At 46.3% G+C, this 17904-nt stretch overlaps 1 protein-coding gene across 3 annotated transcripts in view; it reads left to right on the plus strand.

Annotated features, from left to right (window-relative positions):
- The first annotated feature begins 364 nt into the window (after nucleotides 1-364).
- Nucleotides 365-17904, plus strand: part of cers3a (ceramide synthase 3a) — a 17872-nt gene continuing 332 nt past the window's right edge. Inside the window, exons 1-11 of one of the 3 annotated variants that reach the window (XM_066659293.1) lie at nucleotides 365-580; nucleotides 6275-6457; nucleotides 7870-7987; nucleotides 10052-10170; nucleotides 10368-10425; nucleotides 11781-11831; nucleotides 12334-12426; nucleotides 13885-14013; nucleotides 14105-14211; nucleotides 14294-14447; nucleotides 16219-17904. The exon at nucleotides 16219-17904 is cut by the window's right edge and continues 332 nt beyond it. In XM_066659293.1, coding sequence (XP_066515390.1) covers nucleotides 6285-6457; nucleotides 7870-7987; nucleotides 10052-10170; nucleotides 10368-10425; nucleotides 11781-11831; nucleotides 12334-12426; nucleotides 13885-14013; nucleotides 14105-14211; nucleotides 14294-14447; nucleotides 16219-16356 — 1140 coding nt within the window. In that variant the 5' untranslated portion in view covers nucleotides 365-580; nucleotides 6275-6284 and the 3' untranslated portion in view covers nucleotides 16357-17904. Of the gene's footprint in view, nucleotides 581-3281; nucleotides 3398-4560; nucleotides 4675-6274; nucleotides 6458-7869; nucleotides 7988-10051; nucleotides 10171-10367; nucleotides 10426-11780; nucleotides 11832-12333; nucleotides 12427-13884; nucleotides 14014-14104; nucleotides 14212-14293; nucleotides 14448-16218 lie in introns of those variants that run through there. The other 2 variants (XM_066659292.1, XM_066659294.1) reach the window with 2 other exon arrangements.

Genomic DNA, 17904 nt, shown 5'->3' on the forward strand with positions numbered 1-17904 from the left:
CTACAGTGTGTGGGTTGGTGGGCTCCAGATTCTCACATTAACGTGAACATACCCTCAACACGTCATTATTCTTCTTTTCTTTTCGTTAAATGAAATACGCCGTGGTTCTCTGTGGAGTGAACTCTCCCTGTGGTGGTCGCTGAGGTGTTCCACCTGGACCATGTGCTCATCAGGCGTCAGTGTTATCTCCAGCGATGCCGGAACGTTCTGTTCTCTACGATGGAGGAAAGCGAGGAAATGGTGAAATGGTGCGAGCGGCTGGAATTCAGGTCTTGGACTAATCATTAACCCTTCTCCCAAGTCTCTCCCACTTCATTTGCATGTTTTATTCAGAGCTCATCCGCTGCTGTAGTGAAGGGGTTGTTAAAGTTGTATTAGAGCGGGTTAAAACTCATGTATTTTCAGGGCCTTTTACAGATCGCCCTGCTTCCTTTAACTGAAGCGCTCAGAACTGTACTGTGTCAGAGCAGAGGAGCGGCAGTGTTTCTGGATGTTGGCCGATCTTCATTGAGGTCTGTTCTACCTGGGGAAGGCTCGTATGAAGAGGACTACGCTGGGGTTATAGCTCACAGAGTTGGAGGTGAGTGCAAACAAGGTTCAGAATCAAGGCCGTGTCTTAAGCCTGGGCATTGCCAGCCGTGCCTTTAGAAGCAGCGTGTAACAGCGCTGTAACCTCAGCCTGAAGTGGATGTGTTTGGATGCCTCGGGGTTAATCAGTAATCTAAAGTGATCTCTTAGAAAAACACACCCAAACCCTTCTGATGACCTCACTGCTCTGGACAAATGCCACGATGTCCATGTTTTTATTTATTAATTTGCTTTTCCCACATCCAGTGTCTTCAAAGTTTAAACGCCTTATTTGAATATGACCATGACCTGTGAGCTAAAGGTTCACACACACAATGTCTCTCCACAGTTTGTTCAGGGAAATTCCACTGCTTTCTACACGTTCTGCGTGACTCAGTGGTTACAGTGTAAACAGTCACTCGGAGTAGTTTGGTGGTCAGAACCGTTCACTGTGGTCGTGATAAGAACCTCACAGGGAGTAAGGACAGGAAATGGTTAATAAATACACAGCCTCATATGTGAAATGAAGCAATATGCTTCTGGAATGAAGCTTTCTAGAAAGTAGTGGAGGTGCACACAGCTTGCTCCTGTGGAAAAAGGAAGTGTTCGTAAAGTGTACTATTTTGGAGCCACTCATTTGTACTAAATCATTACTAATATTTAATTTAAATTACAATAAGTAACACAATATACACTGAGAGCTCTAGTCATATGTTATTTCTGCAACTCTGTAAGTACATTTTAAATATATTTATATGTTAGTGTTGTAGAAGTCCAGACACCACCGTGACTCCCTAGTGCACAATAGTGATTTCAAAATTACATAAGTATACTTTCTGTTTTTGACAAAGGACAGGACACTGGGGTCCTACGTTTGTCCACAGGTGTGTGTGGGTGACTGGGTGAGTGTGTGAGTGGCTGGGTGAGTGTGTGAGGGGCTGGGTGAGTGTGTGAGTGGCTGGGTGAGTGTGTGAGGGGCTGGGTGAGTGTGTGAGGGGCTGGGTGAGTGTGTGAGTGACTGGGTGAGTGTGTGAAAACCTGTATTTGATGTGCGGTCTGGTTCCTATCACCCCCCGCTGTAAAGACAGACAGTAAAGACACTGTAAAGACAGACAGACAGTTTCTCTACAATCAGCCATTTCCATTTAACACTGAGCTGCTCTGAATGACTTTATTTTCCTGTCAGTGAAAGAGCTAAGCAGATAGTTTAAGACCCCGGTGGAATAAGAAGTGCACATGCCATAAAACAATCCTCTTATCATAATAATGTCTCTCATATCTTCTAAGGTAAACCAAACACGACTCCAGATACACTTTAATAGTGAACAGAGGGAAATAAGACAGTGGCCTGGTGAACAGCGAAGTTCAGGGAGGACTTATATGGTGCAATTTAGCTTCTTAAATATTGCACAAAGATAACGGTGCAATAATATAATAAAAAAGTGCAGTATAATAATTATAAGCCAATGTCTCAGTGTCTGCTTGTTGTCTTATAGCTGGGTGGGTAGAGCTGGCAACATCTGTCCTCAAGTAAAAGGAATATCACTGAGGGTGACTGTCTGTGAGGAGTGTGGTGTGTTCTCTCTGTGTCTGCGTGGGTTTCCTCCGGGTGACTGTCTGTGATGAGTGTGGTGTGTTCTCCCTGTGTCTGCGTGGGTTTCCTCTGAGTGACTGTCTGTGAGGAGTGTGGTGTGTTCTCTCTGTGTCTGCGTGGGTTTCCTCTGGGTGCTCCGGTTTCCTCCCACGCTCCAAAAAACACACGTTGGTAGGTGGATTGGAGACTCAAAAATGTCTGTAGGTGTGCGTGTGAGTGAGTAAATGTGTGAGTGTGTTTCGCCCTCTAGGGTGTGTTGTTGTCTTGTGCCCACTGATTCTGGGTAGACTCTGGACCCACCGCGACCCTGAACTGGATAAGGGTTACAGACAATGAATGAATGAATAATATACTTACAGTATACATATTTTTTTAACAAGTAAGCACCAGGTCACCCGTATAAATGACAATACATAAATGATGAGCTATCATAATGTTAGGACAGAGACTGTAGGACGTGTGGAGTTCGGAGAAAGCTCCACTGCCACCATGGTCACGGAAGCTGTGGAGGTTGGACGAGGGAATAGTGAGCAGTCCAGAAGAGAGGGAAGAAGGTCAGACTGGTTCAAATGAGCAGGAATATTAAGATGATTATGGTCTTAAACAAAATGCTGCTTTGTGGTTATTCACAGTGCTTTGACCAATCATAAAGCAGCAGAGCAGGTGTCAATGAAGCCCAACGAAAGTAGATCCGAGGATTCTTTGGCTCCGTGTTAATGCAACACATTGTGACTGAGTTGCTGTGTTATTAATACACATGAGTAAAAGTAGAAGTGAATCTTTTACAGTTACATTAAACACAGTAGTTACGTACATGTGCTTGAGTGAATGGAACTGGTCCCTCCCCAGCCCTGGTGACCTAAAGTGTGTGTGGTCTTATGTGTATCTAGAGGCACCATGCTTAGATATCTATCACTTATCTGGCGTTATCTGGAGAGCGTGGTAGTGTTCCTTTCTGGTGGCTGAGCTTGTGCTTGTGTCATTCAGCCTTGAGGCTCTGTCCTTACCTGAGGAAGGTGGGGTATGGAGGAGGAGGGGTGGAGAAAGGAGGGGGAAAAAAAGGAAAGTCAATTGTGACTAAGCAGGGTGTGTGCCTACGAGGAATTACAAACAAAGAGCGTTCCTGTGAGACCGGAGTTGAGCTCGGCTGTCATGCTCCACTGTGTCCTACCAGATCTCAGCCTGTGAGACGTGAGCTGAAGTGAGGAGACCGGGGGAGAGAGGTCCACCAGACAGGTGAGTGCTCTGACCAAGGGATGTCACTTTAACCCTTTAAACCTGTACTCTTTGGTTGCTAGAGTACAGTACGGTACTTTACAGGACTTCCTGAGAGTTATGACATGATGGATTTATCAGTGGAAATGGTGCACACAGGTTGATTTCCCAGACAGGGATTGATAGTCATTTCCAACCTAAGCTCTGTCTGAGCCCCAGCACTTGGGGTTGACCCGGTGTTTGTACTTATATTTGGACTCTGTTTACACGTCAGTATAAAATACCTCTGACTTCAGCGAGAGAGGCTTCGATGCCAGTTTGAAGTTACTCTAAGTCATGGGACCTGCCCCGTGCTTGTAGTCTGCTCCGTGAGGGAGTATTACTCTGTTTAAATAGATCCTATTTCCTCCCGGATGTTCCATAACTCAGACCATTTGATGCGTTACTGCATTTTTGATTTGCTCCACTCCCTTGTTTCCACCTCTCTTTCAGAGCAGCAGTGTTAACACATTCCAGCACTGATCAAGACTTAATTAGACCCTCCTCAGCAGGATTTAAACGCTCTTGTTGTCCTGGAAACAGGAATCAGAAATCGTAGTAAAAAGCCGGTGACGTCAGTGCGGGTCACTGAAGGTCCACAGGTCGTATTTAAAGTGCGATACTCCTTCAGTAAAAGACACTGCACTAGAGCAGAGGGGTCAACCCTATAGTCACAGCCTCCAAACACACCTACAGTTCTAACGTTTTAAATCATTCGTTTTGATCGTTGTTACATCCAAAGAAACAACACATTAACACCGTGTCGCCCACTCTTCACCCAGAACTCACACTTGAGCTTGAACAGTGGGTGTGACCAGGGGTCAGTTCCTACCGCACCTCATGACTCCTAACCTGCATTGAATCTTTGTTACAGGTTGTGAGTCTGATTGTGTTTTCTGAAGTGCTGCCAAAGAACAACAGTTAATTTGCAGTCCTAACTGTTCCTATTGTCTTTGTGTTCATCAGGAGGCATCCGTCTACTTAGAAACAGAGCCTCGGGTATAAAAGCTGAGTGTGATACAGGGAGAAGGAGACACGCATGCGTACACGTGGAGCCTGCAGTGTTTACACAGCGCATGCTCTTTGCTCTCAGCACAATGCATAAACAAATACAGTCAATAGGGCATCGCTGGAGGTAAAGGTGGGCTTATTTGACCACAGTCCACTGGGTCGCTGGAGCCTCAGTCTGGTACCTGAGGGTGAAGATGGTTCTAGTCAGAACGGGCTTGGATTAACTGGGCTAATGACACATGACTGAGGTGATATCACCAGTGTCGGATGAGAGCTATTATATTTTTATGGGACACAGTCCAAATACTTTTACAGGGTTTGGCAGACGTTCTTATCCAGCGCAAACTACAGTTCTGATCCAGTAAATGACCTAGCCCAAGTACATTTACTGGTGTACTATTAAAGATGACCCGAGCAGGGGATTGAACCATTTCTGCTTAGAGACCTTTGAAGTTTTACCTACTGAAGTTGTTCCCGTGATTCACCTGTTGCTACAAAGTGACTCTGCTCTCTGAGGAACTCTGAAACTCCTGGTGAAGCCTTGCCCTTAAGCGAGAGGAATCCTTACACCCTGCAGAACCTGAAACCCACCAGGAGGTTCCGGGTTTGCTCAGTCGTGAGCATCGATCCCAGATTCCAAGCAAGCCTACCTTCACACACCACCTCTGGCTCGTTGGTGGTTGTCTCTCGAGTGTGCGTTCAGGTTCTGCAGGGTGCGAGGCATTCACACGCTTAAGGGCAAGGCTGCACTGTTCCTCCAGGTTACAGAGAGGTGTCCAATTTCTGTGTCTCAGAGTCCAGGGGCTGGCTCTGCCAATTACAGTTTTCATGAAAAAGCACTTTAAAATGCTGTTGTTTTTCCCCCTTACCCTCCTCTAAACGTTACATAGTGCAGTTTCTGCAGTGCTGAACCTGGAGCGACAATGACAGGGGCTCCGTTCTCCCTCTGACAGCTCAGTGAATGGTTTTGAAGATGTACGTTTGTGTTGCTTTACAAAGACCACACAGAAAGAAGTGTACAGATGAATTTGAATCTGAGCGGCGTTACAGAAATATCCCTGTGAGTTGAAGTTATCCTTTCTTGAGTGTGCATGATGGGAGCAGGTGTGTGTGTGTGTGTGTGTGTGTGTGAGAGAGAGAGAGAGACCAGGCACTTGGTCTTGCCCCTATCAGCTTTGCCCCTATCAGTGTTGTTTAGGGTTGCAGCTCTGTTTTGCTGTCAGCAGCTTCTGAGAGGACGTTGCTATTCCCAGCATTTGTGCCCACCCCCACCTTGTGTGGAATTTAGTAGAAACAGCGAAGTGCACATCTCTTACCTCTTTTGAACATTAACCCCTCGAGTGCTGAAGAAAGCATTTACCCTCAGTGGATTGCACCGTGAATCGGTATTGTGGCCTTGTGGCTGTTGCTAGTGTCCAGGGTCTGTATTCATCTCCTCTGCTACGTTTGCTGTTAATGAAGGAGAGAGGGGGAGGGCTGCTGGGTGAAAATGTAAAGTAGAAATAACTAGAAACGCTTTTTAATACGGTGATGATACAACGTTACGATACTTGATATGACTCTTGGTTTACGCATGACTTCTTTAATTTAAATTACAGATATGCTGCCAATGAACCGTGGCTAATATGAATATTAATATCAAGTCTACAAATATTTTCACATCTCCCACTCATATTCTGGAGTCTTTCCTGTCTTTTAAATGTCTCAATACACACTCATTGTTTCCTTTATCAGCCAAATTCATCTGGAATTGCTAGGCGTTTATCTGTCAGCAGTGCAGCGTTGATCTGATGCCTGGAGATTAGAATCTGGTCTGATCTGTCTTGTCTGATGTTTGTTTTTCTACAGCGTGGGCAGGATGACTGGGATCATCGGAGACTGGTTCTGGTGGGACCGCCTGTGGCTGCCTGTTAACCTGACATGGGCGGATCTAGAGGACAAAGATGGGCGTGTCTATGCCAAAGTGTCAGACCTGTATATCACCTTGCCCTACTCCGTAGGCTTCCTCATACTCAGATATGTGTTTGAAAGGTGAGCGAATATGTGTGGTTTTCGCAAACATGTGCTTCGTGTTACAAGGAAGACGTGCTGTTCCACACACAACTTTAACTAGGTCACTTAACAGGAACGGTTGAGTTCACTACATTCTAACTGACAACCCCTCAGGCTGTGAGAAGACTCGAGAGCGGGTGTGATGTGGTGGTGGATCATTCTCAGCGCTGCAGTGACACTGACGTGGTGGTGGTGTGTTAGTGTGTGTTGTGCTGGTGTAGAGTGGATCAGACACAGCAGTGCTGCTGGAGTTTTTAAACCCTGTGTCCACTCTCTGTCCACTCTGTGAGACACTCCTCCCTCGTTGGTCCACCTTGTAGATGTAGAGTCAGAGACAGTAGCTCATCTGTCGCTGCACAGTGTGTGTCGCTCGTCCTCTAGTCCTTCATCAGTGGACACAACAAACACTAACACACCACCACCACTACATTAGTGTCACTAACACCTGCTCTGTGGGGGTCCTGACCTTTGAAGAACAGGGGGGAAAGGAGGCTAAAATGTATGCAGAGCCACAGATGGACTACAGTGTATAACTGTCTCCATGGTACGGTCAGTGGAGCTGAGAGAGTGGTCAGTGAGAGTAGAAACAAGGACGTGGTCATAATGTTATGGCTGATTAGTGTGTGATATGAGTACTGTTTGTGCCCAAACAATTTAATGAACACCAGAAGAATGTCCATTTTAAAAACAGAACCAGTCTTTCTGCTATTGTTGTTCATGAGTGACCGATATCAGTCTGAAGCATGAACACACCTGCGTCCTGAAAAGACTCAGACAAACACTTCCTACACAAAAATGTCACATGACTGATCCACTGGCATCATGAGCACCCACGACAAATCAAAGAACAAACAGCACAAGTCTTAACAGCAGAGATTCCTCTGAGCTGCTCTCGGCTGTTTGGGATGATCACACAAAGGGGGAGTACTTTAATTATACAGTTATAATTATTATAATTATCAGTTCTCTATGTGTGATATGTTGGGACTATGTGTTGAGCTGCTAGTGAGCAATGAGACCCCTGTTGACCATACGATGACCCCCATTTCATGCGCTTCTGGGAAGCTTTTACACTTGATGTTGGAACATTGCTGTGAGGATCTGATGGCTTTTAGACATGAGAGTGTTAGTGAGGTCAGGTGGTGATGTTGGTGATTAGCTCTGGATCATTAACGCCACTCCAACTCATCCCTGAAGTATTAGATGGAGCGCCATCACTCCACAGCCCACAGCACAGGAATTTCTACCCCTCACTTCAGCCCCACTTTGTGCCCTGCGTCGCTGTGGAGGTTATAACATCTGTGAGGACAATTGGACACCTGTGTAAGCAAAGGGAGGGCACGTTCAAAAAAGCTGAATACACATGAATGTCTTTCATGTCTCTGTTTCAGGTTCGTAGCCACGCCGTTCGCCGCCTGCCTCTGTGTGAGAGAGAGGAACAAACACAAGGTAGAGCACAGTCCCATCCTGGAGCACTACTTCAACTCCACGTCCAAAACTCCAGCGAAGGTAAAGTGCAGCACATTCCCTCTGTTATGTCATGTCTGACATCACTTTTTACATTCATAACATTTACACTAATGGCTTTGTAATAATGGGTCTTGGGAGTCTCTGACAGGTCAAATCAGGTGTGATTGAGCAATAACCGAGCAAGTACGTATACACACAGCAGGAGACTTTTTTCACCTCAGCGCCAGCACGTGTTAGAGAGTTGGCGTACAGGTAGATTTTTGGTTACTGTTAAGTACAAGCAGTGCCAGTGCGCTCACAATGCTACAACCCTGGGACTTAAAGTCTAATAAAGGGGATAATTTATTAATTCATCCATCCATTATCTGTAACCCTTATCCAGTTCAGGGTCGCGGTGGGTTCAGAGCCTACCTGGAATCACTGGGCGCAATACACCCTGGAGGGGGCGCCAGTCCTTCACAGGGCAACACACACACACACATTCACTCACACACTCACACCTACGGACACTTTTGAGTCTCCAATCCACCTACCAACGTGTGTTTTTGGACTGTGGGAGGAAACCGGAGCACCCGGAGGAAACCCACACTGACACAGGGAGAACACACCACACTCCTCACAGACAGTCACCCGGAGGAAACCCACGCAGACACAGAGAGAACACACCACACTCCTCACAGACAGTCACCCGGAGGAAACCCACGCAGACACAGGGAGAACACACCACACTCCTCACAGACAGTCACCCGGAGGAAACCCACGCAGACACAGGGAGAACACACCACACTCCTCACAGACAGTCACCCGGAGGAAACCCACGCAGACACAGGGAGAACACACCACACTCCTCACAGACAGTCACCCGGAGGAAACCCACGCAGACACAGGGAGAACACACCACACTCCTCACAGACAGTCACCCGGAGGAAACCCACGCAGACACAGGGAGAACACACCACACTCCTCACAGACAGTCACCCGGAGGAAACCCACGCAGACACAGGGAGAACACACCACACTCCTCACAGACAGTCACCCGGAGGAAACCCACGCAGACACAGGGAGAACACACCACACTCCTCACAGACAGTCACCCGGAGGAAACCCACACAGACACAGGGAGAACACACCACACTCCTCACAGACAGTCACCCGGAGGAAACCCACGCAGACACAGAGAGAACACACCACACTCCTCACAGACAGTCACCCGGAGAGGGAATTGAACCCACAATCTCCAGGTCCCTGGAGCTGTGTGACTGTGACACCTACCTGCTGCGCCACCGTGCCGCGGGATATATTTTAAAAAAAATCAAATTTCAAGGCATTAACACACTCATTTGAGTACCTGCAGTGCCTACCAACCCACACACTGTGAAATAAGTCAGCTTTTAAAGTCAGAAATAATGAAAAAGAATTTTTGTTGGTTTAATATGAACTAAAAGAAGGCATGATGTTGATAAATGCTGGACCCGTGTTTATGTGAGAGCACAAAGACGAGGTTAAACTCAGCAAAACAGACACAACGAGCGCGGAGAAATAAGAGCACTGAGTAAAAACGGAGAAGAAAGAGAACAGAGTGAAAACGGCTAAAAACCAGAGCTTCTGCTCCTCGCTCCTCACTGCTGTGCGCTCGGGGTCGGGGTGAACAGCGAGCGGCTCATTATCATTTAAAGGAACAGGTGCTGAAAGCGGGCGTTCTGAACAGGGGCTGTTTACACAGGGGGAGAACACTGACAGGGAAACCCAGGCTTTAATTTGTGGAAAAGGGGTGTACTACCCTTTAAATTTACCACTATCTGCTATTTTCAAGAAGGAAAAGTGAATTTTCCAATTATTTGTTATATTTTCCAATTTATTAATGGAACTGGATCAACCGCAGCTCACTTTTAACTTAACAACAGTGTGTTACTGGCGTTGGCTCATGGCAACAAAGATCTTTTATCCCTGCTTTCCCTGTAGTTTTCTGTAATTTTCCTCTGTATGTGTTTTCCTTTTGAATATTAAGCACTTCCGCTTAAATGTGTGATTTTTAAGGGGTTTAGGGATTTCACATCACGTCTGACATTACTTCTCTCTGTCTCCTGTCACATGTTTGTTCAGGGGGATATTCAGGGTCTGTCCAAGAAGGTCAGCTGGTCCAGCAGACAGGTGGAGCGCTGGTTCAGGAGGAGGCGCAACCAGGAGCGCCCGGGGGTCCTGAAGAAGTTCAGAGAGGCCAGGTGAGACCAGTCGTGTCCTGTAGTTTGAGGGTTATAGGCAGATGGTCAAAAAAGCATTACACTGTTGTTTTCCGTTGTATCTGACTCCACTTACGGTATTTGAGAACTCCGCTGATGATCAGAAGGTTGTGAATTGTTTTAAAAGTCTTGGGCCAAGACCCCAAACCTTGCCTCACCTCCTGCTTTGTTTCCTGTAGCTGGAGATTCGTGTTCTACCTCGGAGCCTTCGTCGGTGGCATTACAGCTCTGTATGATGTAAGAATTTCTTCTTTTTGGCAAATAATTCCACTGGTGTAAGTCAAACTGGGCTCCTCATAGGGGGGAGGAAGCTCATTAGAGTCTCGGTCTTGTAGCGGTCATCAGAGCAGACCATTATTACAGGCTTCGGAGAGCAGGTTAACTGATGAAACTGGAGACAAACCTGTCTCACTGACACTGAAGAGAGGGGCATGCACTATGTAAGGATTAAAGAATCTGGACACCTTTTCAGTGACTGATTTTAAAGGTGTTGTGTTGCCCTTTGCACGTGAGCTGTAGGTCCCCATGCACCATGTGTTTGTGACTTAAAAAACCAATCACGTTCTCACCTCACTGATGTTGTGTCTATATCCTTTCTAATTCTAGCCTCCTGCTTAACGCTTTCAACATTCAAACATTCAATGAGCCTGTGTCCACAAATGATTGGTCAGAATGTTTGTGTGGGCATTTATTTAATAAGGATAGGAAGGATAGCTCTAAAACTGAAGAAATGTAGAGGAGGAAAGGAATGAAAGTAGGGAGGAACAGGAAGAATAACAATTGCAGTGAATTTTCCTCAAAACGTGAAGCAACAAAAGAGTGTATTTTTTTTGTCATTTAATACTCTGTATGGATAAATGTATCCAAACCGAGGTTAGCTCGTGGAGTCAGGTTTAATCAGCCTCTGGAGCTGGCGTCATGGCTGAAATCCATCCAAGATATGATGGGGTCGAATGTTTTAGTGGCGTTTTGTGTCCTTTATTTGGCAGAGCACATTAAATGTTGCATGAAACATAAGGATACATATTTAGGACTGACATTACCATTGCTGAAATACGACAAATGATAAATTGTCAGAAAATAAAGGTACTTTACAGATACATTATGGTTCACTAATTAATTAATTGTCTCTGACCCTTATCCAGTTCCCCGGAATCACTGAGCGCAAGGCAGGAACACACCCTGGAGGGGCCACCAGTCCTTCACAGGGCAACACACACTCACACATTCACTCACACACAATCACACATACGGACACTTTTGAGTCACCAAAAAGAAAGAAACTGCACCCGGAGGAAACCCACGCAGACACGTAACTAAAAGTACTTCATATGTACCCCCACGGTGATAGCAAAAGGTTCAGTTTTTCTGGGAGTACAGGCAGCCAATGGCAGTCCAGCAAAACAAATCTTGGCTGGTCTTGTTATTCACCTAATTATAGATCATGTCTATTACCCAGTTCATCAGCTAATGTTCACAGAATGATAATGGAACTGAAAGAGGTGTTGATATGACAGGGATATGTTTGCTATTCTCCATGAAGGTGTATTCAGTGTGAACTTTTGACTGATGCTTTTGTTCTCTTCTTTCAGAAACCCTGGTTTTATAATTTACGAGAGGTTTGGACCGCTTATCCTAAACAGGTGGGCTCTGTGATCTCGAATTTAAGACTGACCTCGCAGCGCTTTTACACATTCAGTAGAAATATGTCTTTGCTCTTATCGCTGGCTCTAATAAAAACACAGCGCATGCAATTTTCATCATTTCTGACCAGGACTCACGCAAGGCTCAGTTTTACAGCCCCCCCTTCATAAATAAACTCGATAAGCCCCACTTCAGGTCCAAAATGAAGTACTGTTTCAGACCATGTTTGGACAAATCTCCAGTTAAACACGGGAAAGGGTCTGGAACCGTTCACTTGCCTCGTCACAAGACGCCGAGGCCTAATCAACAGTCCAGTGATGTCACCCTCACTAGTGGGATAAGAACGTTTTATTAACGCAGATGTGCTGAAACTGCAGTGAATTACATACAGTGCTCAATATACCTCACTCTCGCTCTGTTACTGTAACAACACTCATCTGTTTTGACGCTGTGAGTCTGGGAGGCGGACTAAAGGAGGTTCTGTTGTTTTTCTCTTGTTAGTCCATGCTGGACTCGCAGTACTGGTACTACATCCTGGAGATGAGTTTCTACTGGTCGCTCCTTTTCAGCATCACCTTTGATGTCAAACGTAAGGTCAGTATCTTGATCGGTTCAGTAGATAAATATTACAGAGACTCCAAATCAGACCAGTTCCCACTGCTGAGTTTTAAAATTCTCAAATGTATTTAAATGTATGTAACGCCATACATACATGGTTCTTGAACTGGTTTCGTTCAGGTTTATAAGAACCATGATGCTGTACAGCGAACCAGCCCATGTTTACACCAGTTTTAGTGGAACCGAGGTCACAGAATACATCATCAAGGGCTGTTCAAGTCGAAACACCCACAGGCACGGTCACGTTTCATGAAAAAAAAACCTACTATTCTTTGGTTCCTGCTGCAAACAAACCTTGGGTTCCGGAACCTATTTTTGTTGGTGGAAATGCACCGAACGGTTCAAAATAAGATTCACGAGCCAGAACACAGTCTGAAAGAGTTCTGAATTCTCAAGGGAACATATTCTATACCTTTAATTAGGGACAGCGGCGGATGCTGGTCTTTCAAGGAGGGGTTATTTATTTATACGTAGATTCTACCCCCCTTTTCTTTTTAAGAAAATGATCTGTGACCCTGTCGTACCAACAAGGCGTCTTTTTCCAGGGACTTGACTAGTGTCCTCTCAATGGCCAGCAGAGCTAGGCTTAAACGGCCTTGACCCATGTGAAGTGTGTCCGCCTGTGCTCCCACGGATCTTTACACCAAAGGATCGCTGATTCGCTCATTTCACTGTCAATCAATAAGGGATTCAGCCTCAGACAGATCATCCAATCATCACGCAGAAGCTGAGCGTCCGGGCCAGCCGAGGCCAGCCCACTGCCTCATAGACCCCCAGAGACGCTGAGCGTCCGATGGGCGGGACAAAGCCCAGCATTTATCCAATGACTCGTCTCGTTTCGCTGCACTTCGCTGCTTCGCTATTGAACTCTGTAGACGCTCAGCGTCCTCAATGTTTAAAGCACTGTGAAGCTGCGGGAATGATTGAGAGGAAAGCCGCATCTTTACCAGTGATAAGAAGCTGATTCTGAACGTAATGTAATGTATGCGTAATGTACTTCTACCGTACCTTTTCTCTGAGTGTTTCACAAGAAGCTAAGCTAATGACAGCTGCAGTTGTGCTGAAGTTTGAGGGTCACATGACAAGTTGCTCTAGAGCAGAGCTATTCAAACTGTTTCTTCTGGAGCATCCCTCTTGCCAGATTTTTGAGAACTTGTAACTACCTCAGTGTTTTTATAAAATCAAATCACATATTTGTCCAGGACTTTCACGGTGTATTATTAACGGACTAAAAGTCAAATTAAATAAACGTTTCCCAGGGCGCTCAGAGCTGTTCAAATGCACAGATCACATGCTCTGGCTCTGGGGTCTTTCTCTCGCATCGCATCCCCCCCGCCATTCCCACGTCCCACTGCGTGAACACCTCTGCTCCGTGAGAAATAAACGTAAAGGAGCGGTCAGTCATTGTCTCCTTTGTGATTTTGATGTTGTCAGGACTTTAAGGAGCAGGTCATTCACCATTTGGCCACGCTGACCCTGCTGGCCTTCTCCTGGTGTGGGAACTACATCCGAGTGGGGACCCTGGTCATGCTCGTGCATGACACCTCTGACGTGTTTTTAGAGGTAATCCAGTTATTAGAACTCTCTGAGAATGGAGGATCAGTGTCAAAGCACGTACTTATGTGAACTTATGACTTTTATTGTTTTTGTGCAGTCTGCCAAGGTCTTCAACTACGCCAAGTGGGAAAGAACCTGCAACAGCATTTTCATCCTCTTCACTGTTGTGTTCATGGTGACGCGACTTGTGATCTTTCCCTTTTGGTGAGACATAGTTGAGACTATAGAGTATAACACTGCTGTAACAGTTGATCATCTCTGAATCCCTCCGCCGTCTCGATTCCAGGATCATCCACTGCACGTGGGTCTACCCCCCCGACTACTACCCGGTTTTCTTCGGTTATTACTTCTTCAACGCCATGCTGGTCATTCTCCTGATGCTTCATGTATTCTGGGCGTACCTGATCCTCCGCATGGTGAAGAAGTTCCTCTTCGGCACTGTAAGTAGCGTGTGCTTCTACCTTCCATCTTTCCTGGAAGAGCATCTGAAATTAATGATTAATTAATGATTTGTCTAAGGCTTTTGCTAAGTTAATAAAATATAATAAAAGGACCCTCTCAGGACCCCCACAGAGCAGGTGTGATGTGGTGGTGGATCATTCTCAGCGCTGCAGTGACACTGACCTGGTGGTGGTGTGTTAGTGTGTGTTGTGCTGGTGTAGAGTGGATCAGACACAGCAGTGCTGCTGGAGTTTTTAAACCCCTCAGTGTCTGGACCGAGAACAGTCCACCGACCAAAAACATCCAGCCGCCAGCGTCCTGTGTCACTGATGAAGGACTAGAGGACGAGCGACACACACTGTGCAGCGACAGATGAGCTACTGTCTCTGACTCTACATCTACATCGACCAACGAGGGAGGAGTGTCTCACAGAGTGGACAGAGAGTGGACACAGGGTTTAAAAACTCCAGCAGCACTGCTGTGTCTGATCCACTCTACACCAGCACAACACACACTAACACACCACCACCACGTCAGTGTCACTGCAGCGCTGAGAATGATCCACCACCTGAATTACAGAGCTTACTCATAAAAGCCTGTCCTGCCTCGTCGCCTCGGACACCACCCTCATTAATGCCCTTTGTGTAGTGTATTAAAATGTGTGTGGTATGTTTAATGAAGCCCTCGTGTTGGTGTTGTTTTATACTGATCTGTGTCTGCACACACTGAGGGACAAAGCCCTGGTCTGAATCAACCGCACTGCCCAGGTTTGCATTGTCCTTCTTTTTAAAGCTCCCTCTCCCTCTTGATCCCATCAAAGTAAGCCGTGCTAGCTCTGTCCAGCCGGCGCTGCTGAAAAGGCTGAGTGTGATAGAACTGGCTCGGAGCGGGATCCCTGCTGAATACAGTGGGCAGAGAACGCCAGGCCCAATGACCTCACACTGTAAAGGCAGCAAAAGCCTGTGTGGAGCTCCACGAGCTAATTAGGTGTGATTTAACGTGCATCAGGCTGCGCTCCGTTGTGTTGTTGAAGGGATTGATGGCCCCCTGCATCTGGTTTATAATAGACACTCATTAAATTAATACTCCGAGACCGTTGTGATTGGTGGAGAGCAGGTCTCAAATCGCGTCTGGAAGCAGAAGCAGCCGTTGTCCAGGGCCCAGGCTCCACATTCTGCTCTAAAAGAGAAACTGTGGAACTGTGGAACTGTGTTCTCTGGAGCGTGAGATATCTCGCGTTCGTTCTATATGTTTGGGATGAGTTGCAGCTCCAGAGTCTTGGGGCACTGGGTTCAATCCTTGCCTTAGGTCACTGCAGTGTGTTCTCCCCTCGTCTGCATGGGATTCCTCCCACAGTCACACGTTGGAAAGTTGTTGTGGGTGAGTGTGTGAAATTGTCATCAGGTGTTAGTGTGTGTGTGTGCGTCTGTCCCCAAATCAATAGGAAGGAGGATCCTACCCTCCTCCGAAAGAAGCATAGTGCGGTTTCTACCGTGCTGAGCCCGGATTAGCAAAAACAGATGCTCTGGTCTCCTTATTACAGCTCAGTGGAGCATCTCAGTGATTTTAAAGCTGTGATGTTTAGGTGAAAATACTACCTAATGCTGCTTTAATGCTCTTTGCTATGTTAGCTAACACATTAAGGTGGAGGTATCACATGACTCGCATTTTTCATGCTGTTACTACGTTCCAAACATCATCATGCTGTGTTTATATGTGTGTATCTCAACGTAAAGTTCTCACACTGTTTTTCCCCCATCACCTGGACAGCTGACCAAAGATGAGAGGAGTGACAACGAAGAAGAGGAGGAAGACTGCGAGAGAGAGAACTGCGTGTCCGAAGAGCACGACGGACACGGAAAAGTGACCAATGGCTGTGGAAGAAGAGGCCTGACCAAACACCACTGACCAATGGGATCATGTCCTCCGTTGCCATGGTGATGACTGAAGGAGCTTAATGAAGTTATGGGTGTCCTCAAAGCCAGCAGTGGTCTTGGACTTGGGGCACGTATTTGATTTATTAACAGTGAAGTTGTGGAGTAGATCTGACCACAAATGTACACTTTTCTTGGGACAGTCGTGAGGAACACAAACACAAACCAATGGTCACTTCCTGCCAGCGTAGACTCGCTCTGGACCAGTTGGCCGTGCTCTTCCAGTGACCTACAAACCTTCAAGCTGAAAGAAAAAAGAAATGTTGCTTGTCCTCTCCATCGCTTCTAATGGGTTCCTCACTGTTTCTGCTGCTGCTGCTGCCCCTCGTCATCCATCGAGGCCTCGTCTTTGTCTTTCCTCTGCTTGTTCCGTCCCGGGGGAAAGAGGTCTGGCAGCACGAGGCTCTTCACGGACCCTGGAGAGGAGAAACGCACTACAGCTTGGTGGAGCTCTGGGAAATACATTACATGGAAAAGGAGTTAGTTATGAGCGGTGCGACCTGCTGAAGATAAGAAAACTGTGTCTTCACTGCAACAGAGGAACGTTTTTAACCCTTTAGAACCGGGGGTCACCAGCCCTTCCCCAGTGGGCCTTGGCCCGGCTCCAGCCCTGCTCTTACTCCCTCTGCTCAGAATGAAGTGCTTACGGAAAATGAATGAATGAATAAATGAACGAATTTTCTGGATTTAACGTATCCACACATTTCGTTTATTACGGCAGCTTCCACTGGACTTCACTCAGACCCCTCAATGTGTTGAAATATACATCCTTCTTGCCTTACCATTTCCCCCACTTCTCGTCTCGTCTCCTGCCTCACTCCCACCGTTCTTCGCGTCTTCGTTGAGGTTGTCGTTGTGCTGCCAGTGAAGGCGGTGTCTGTTAATGTAGGTTTAGAGTTAAACTGTGTCAACTATAAGAGTTCACTATAAGATCTGAGGCACAGCCCTGCACTGCACTGCCCCCCCCCCCCCCCCAGGTGTCACCGTATAATTCACACTGGTTAATCCCGGGGTGAACAGGGCCCTCTGAGAAACAAAACAGAGGGTACGTTCTTTGAGTATTTTTTTAGAATTAAAATGTGAACTCTGTATTTGAAAGTAAACCATATTTCTATCTAATGATGACTGTTTCTTAGTCACACAAGTGCTCCTCCACTGACTGGAATTTAGCCATTACTTTATTAATTTATTATACAACGTTTATCGCGTATACATGAAGAAGTTGTGAGGGTTAACTCTTTCTTGTCCGTATGATGATGTGCAGGGACAGTGTGACACAAGGAAGCTCTCGTATCTGAAAACACTAATAACCTCATTGGTGTAAAATTGTGAAAACTGTTCACTTTTGAAGATTTTACTTCACTGTGGAGAGTCGTATTTACTGTTTGTGTCTGTGTTAATGTTTAATGTGGAGAGGAGAAACCGAACAAATGGAGAGAGAGAGAGTGAGAGAGAGAGAGTGAGACAGAGTGAGACAGAGTGAGAGAGAGTGAGAGTGAGAGTGAGAGTGAGAGTGAGAGTG

The sequence above is a fragment of the Hoplias malabaricus genome, unplaced genomic scaffold (assembly GCF_029633855.1).
Source record: "Hoplias malabaricus isolate fHopMal1 unplaced genomic scaffold, fHopMal1.hap1 scaffold_82, whole genome shotgun sequence".
Classification (NCBI taxonomy): Eukaryota; Metazoa; Chordata; class Actinopteri; order Characiformes; family Erythrinidae; genus Hoplias; species Hoplias malabaricus.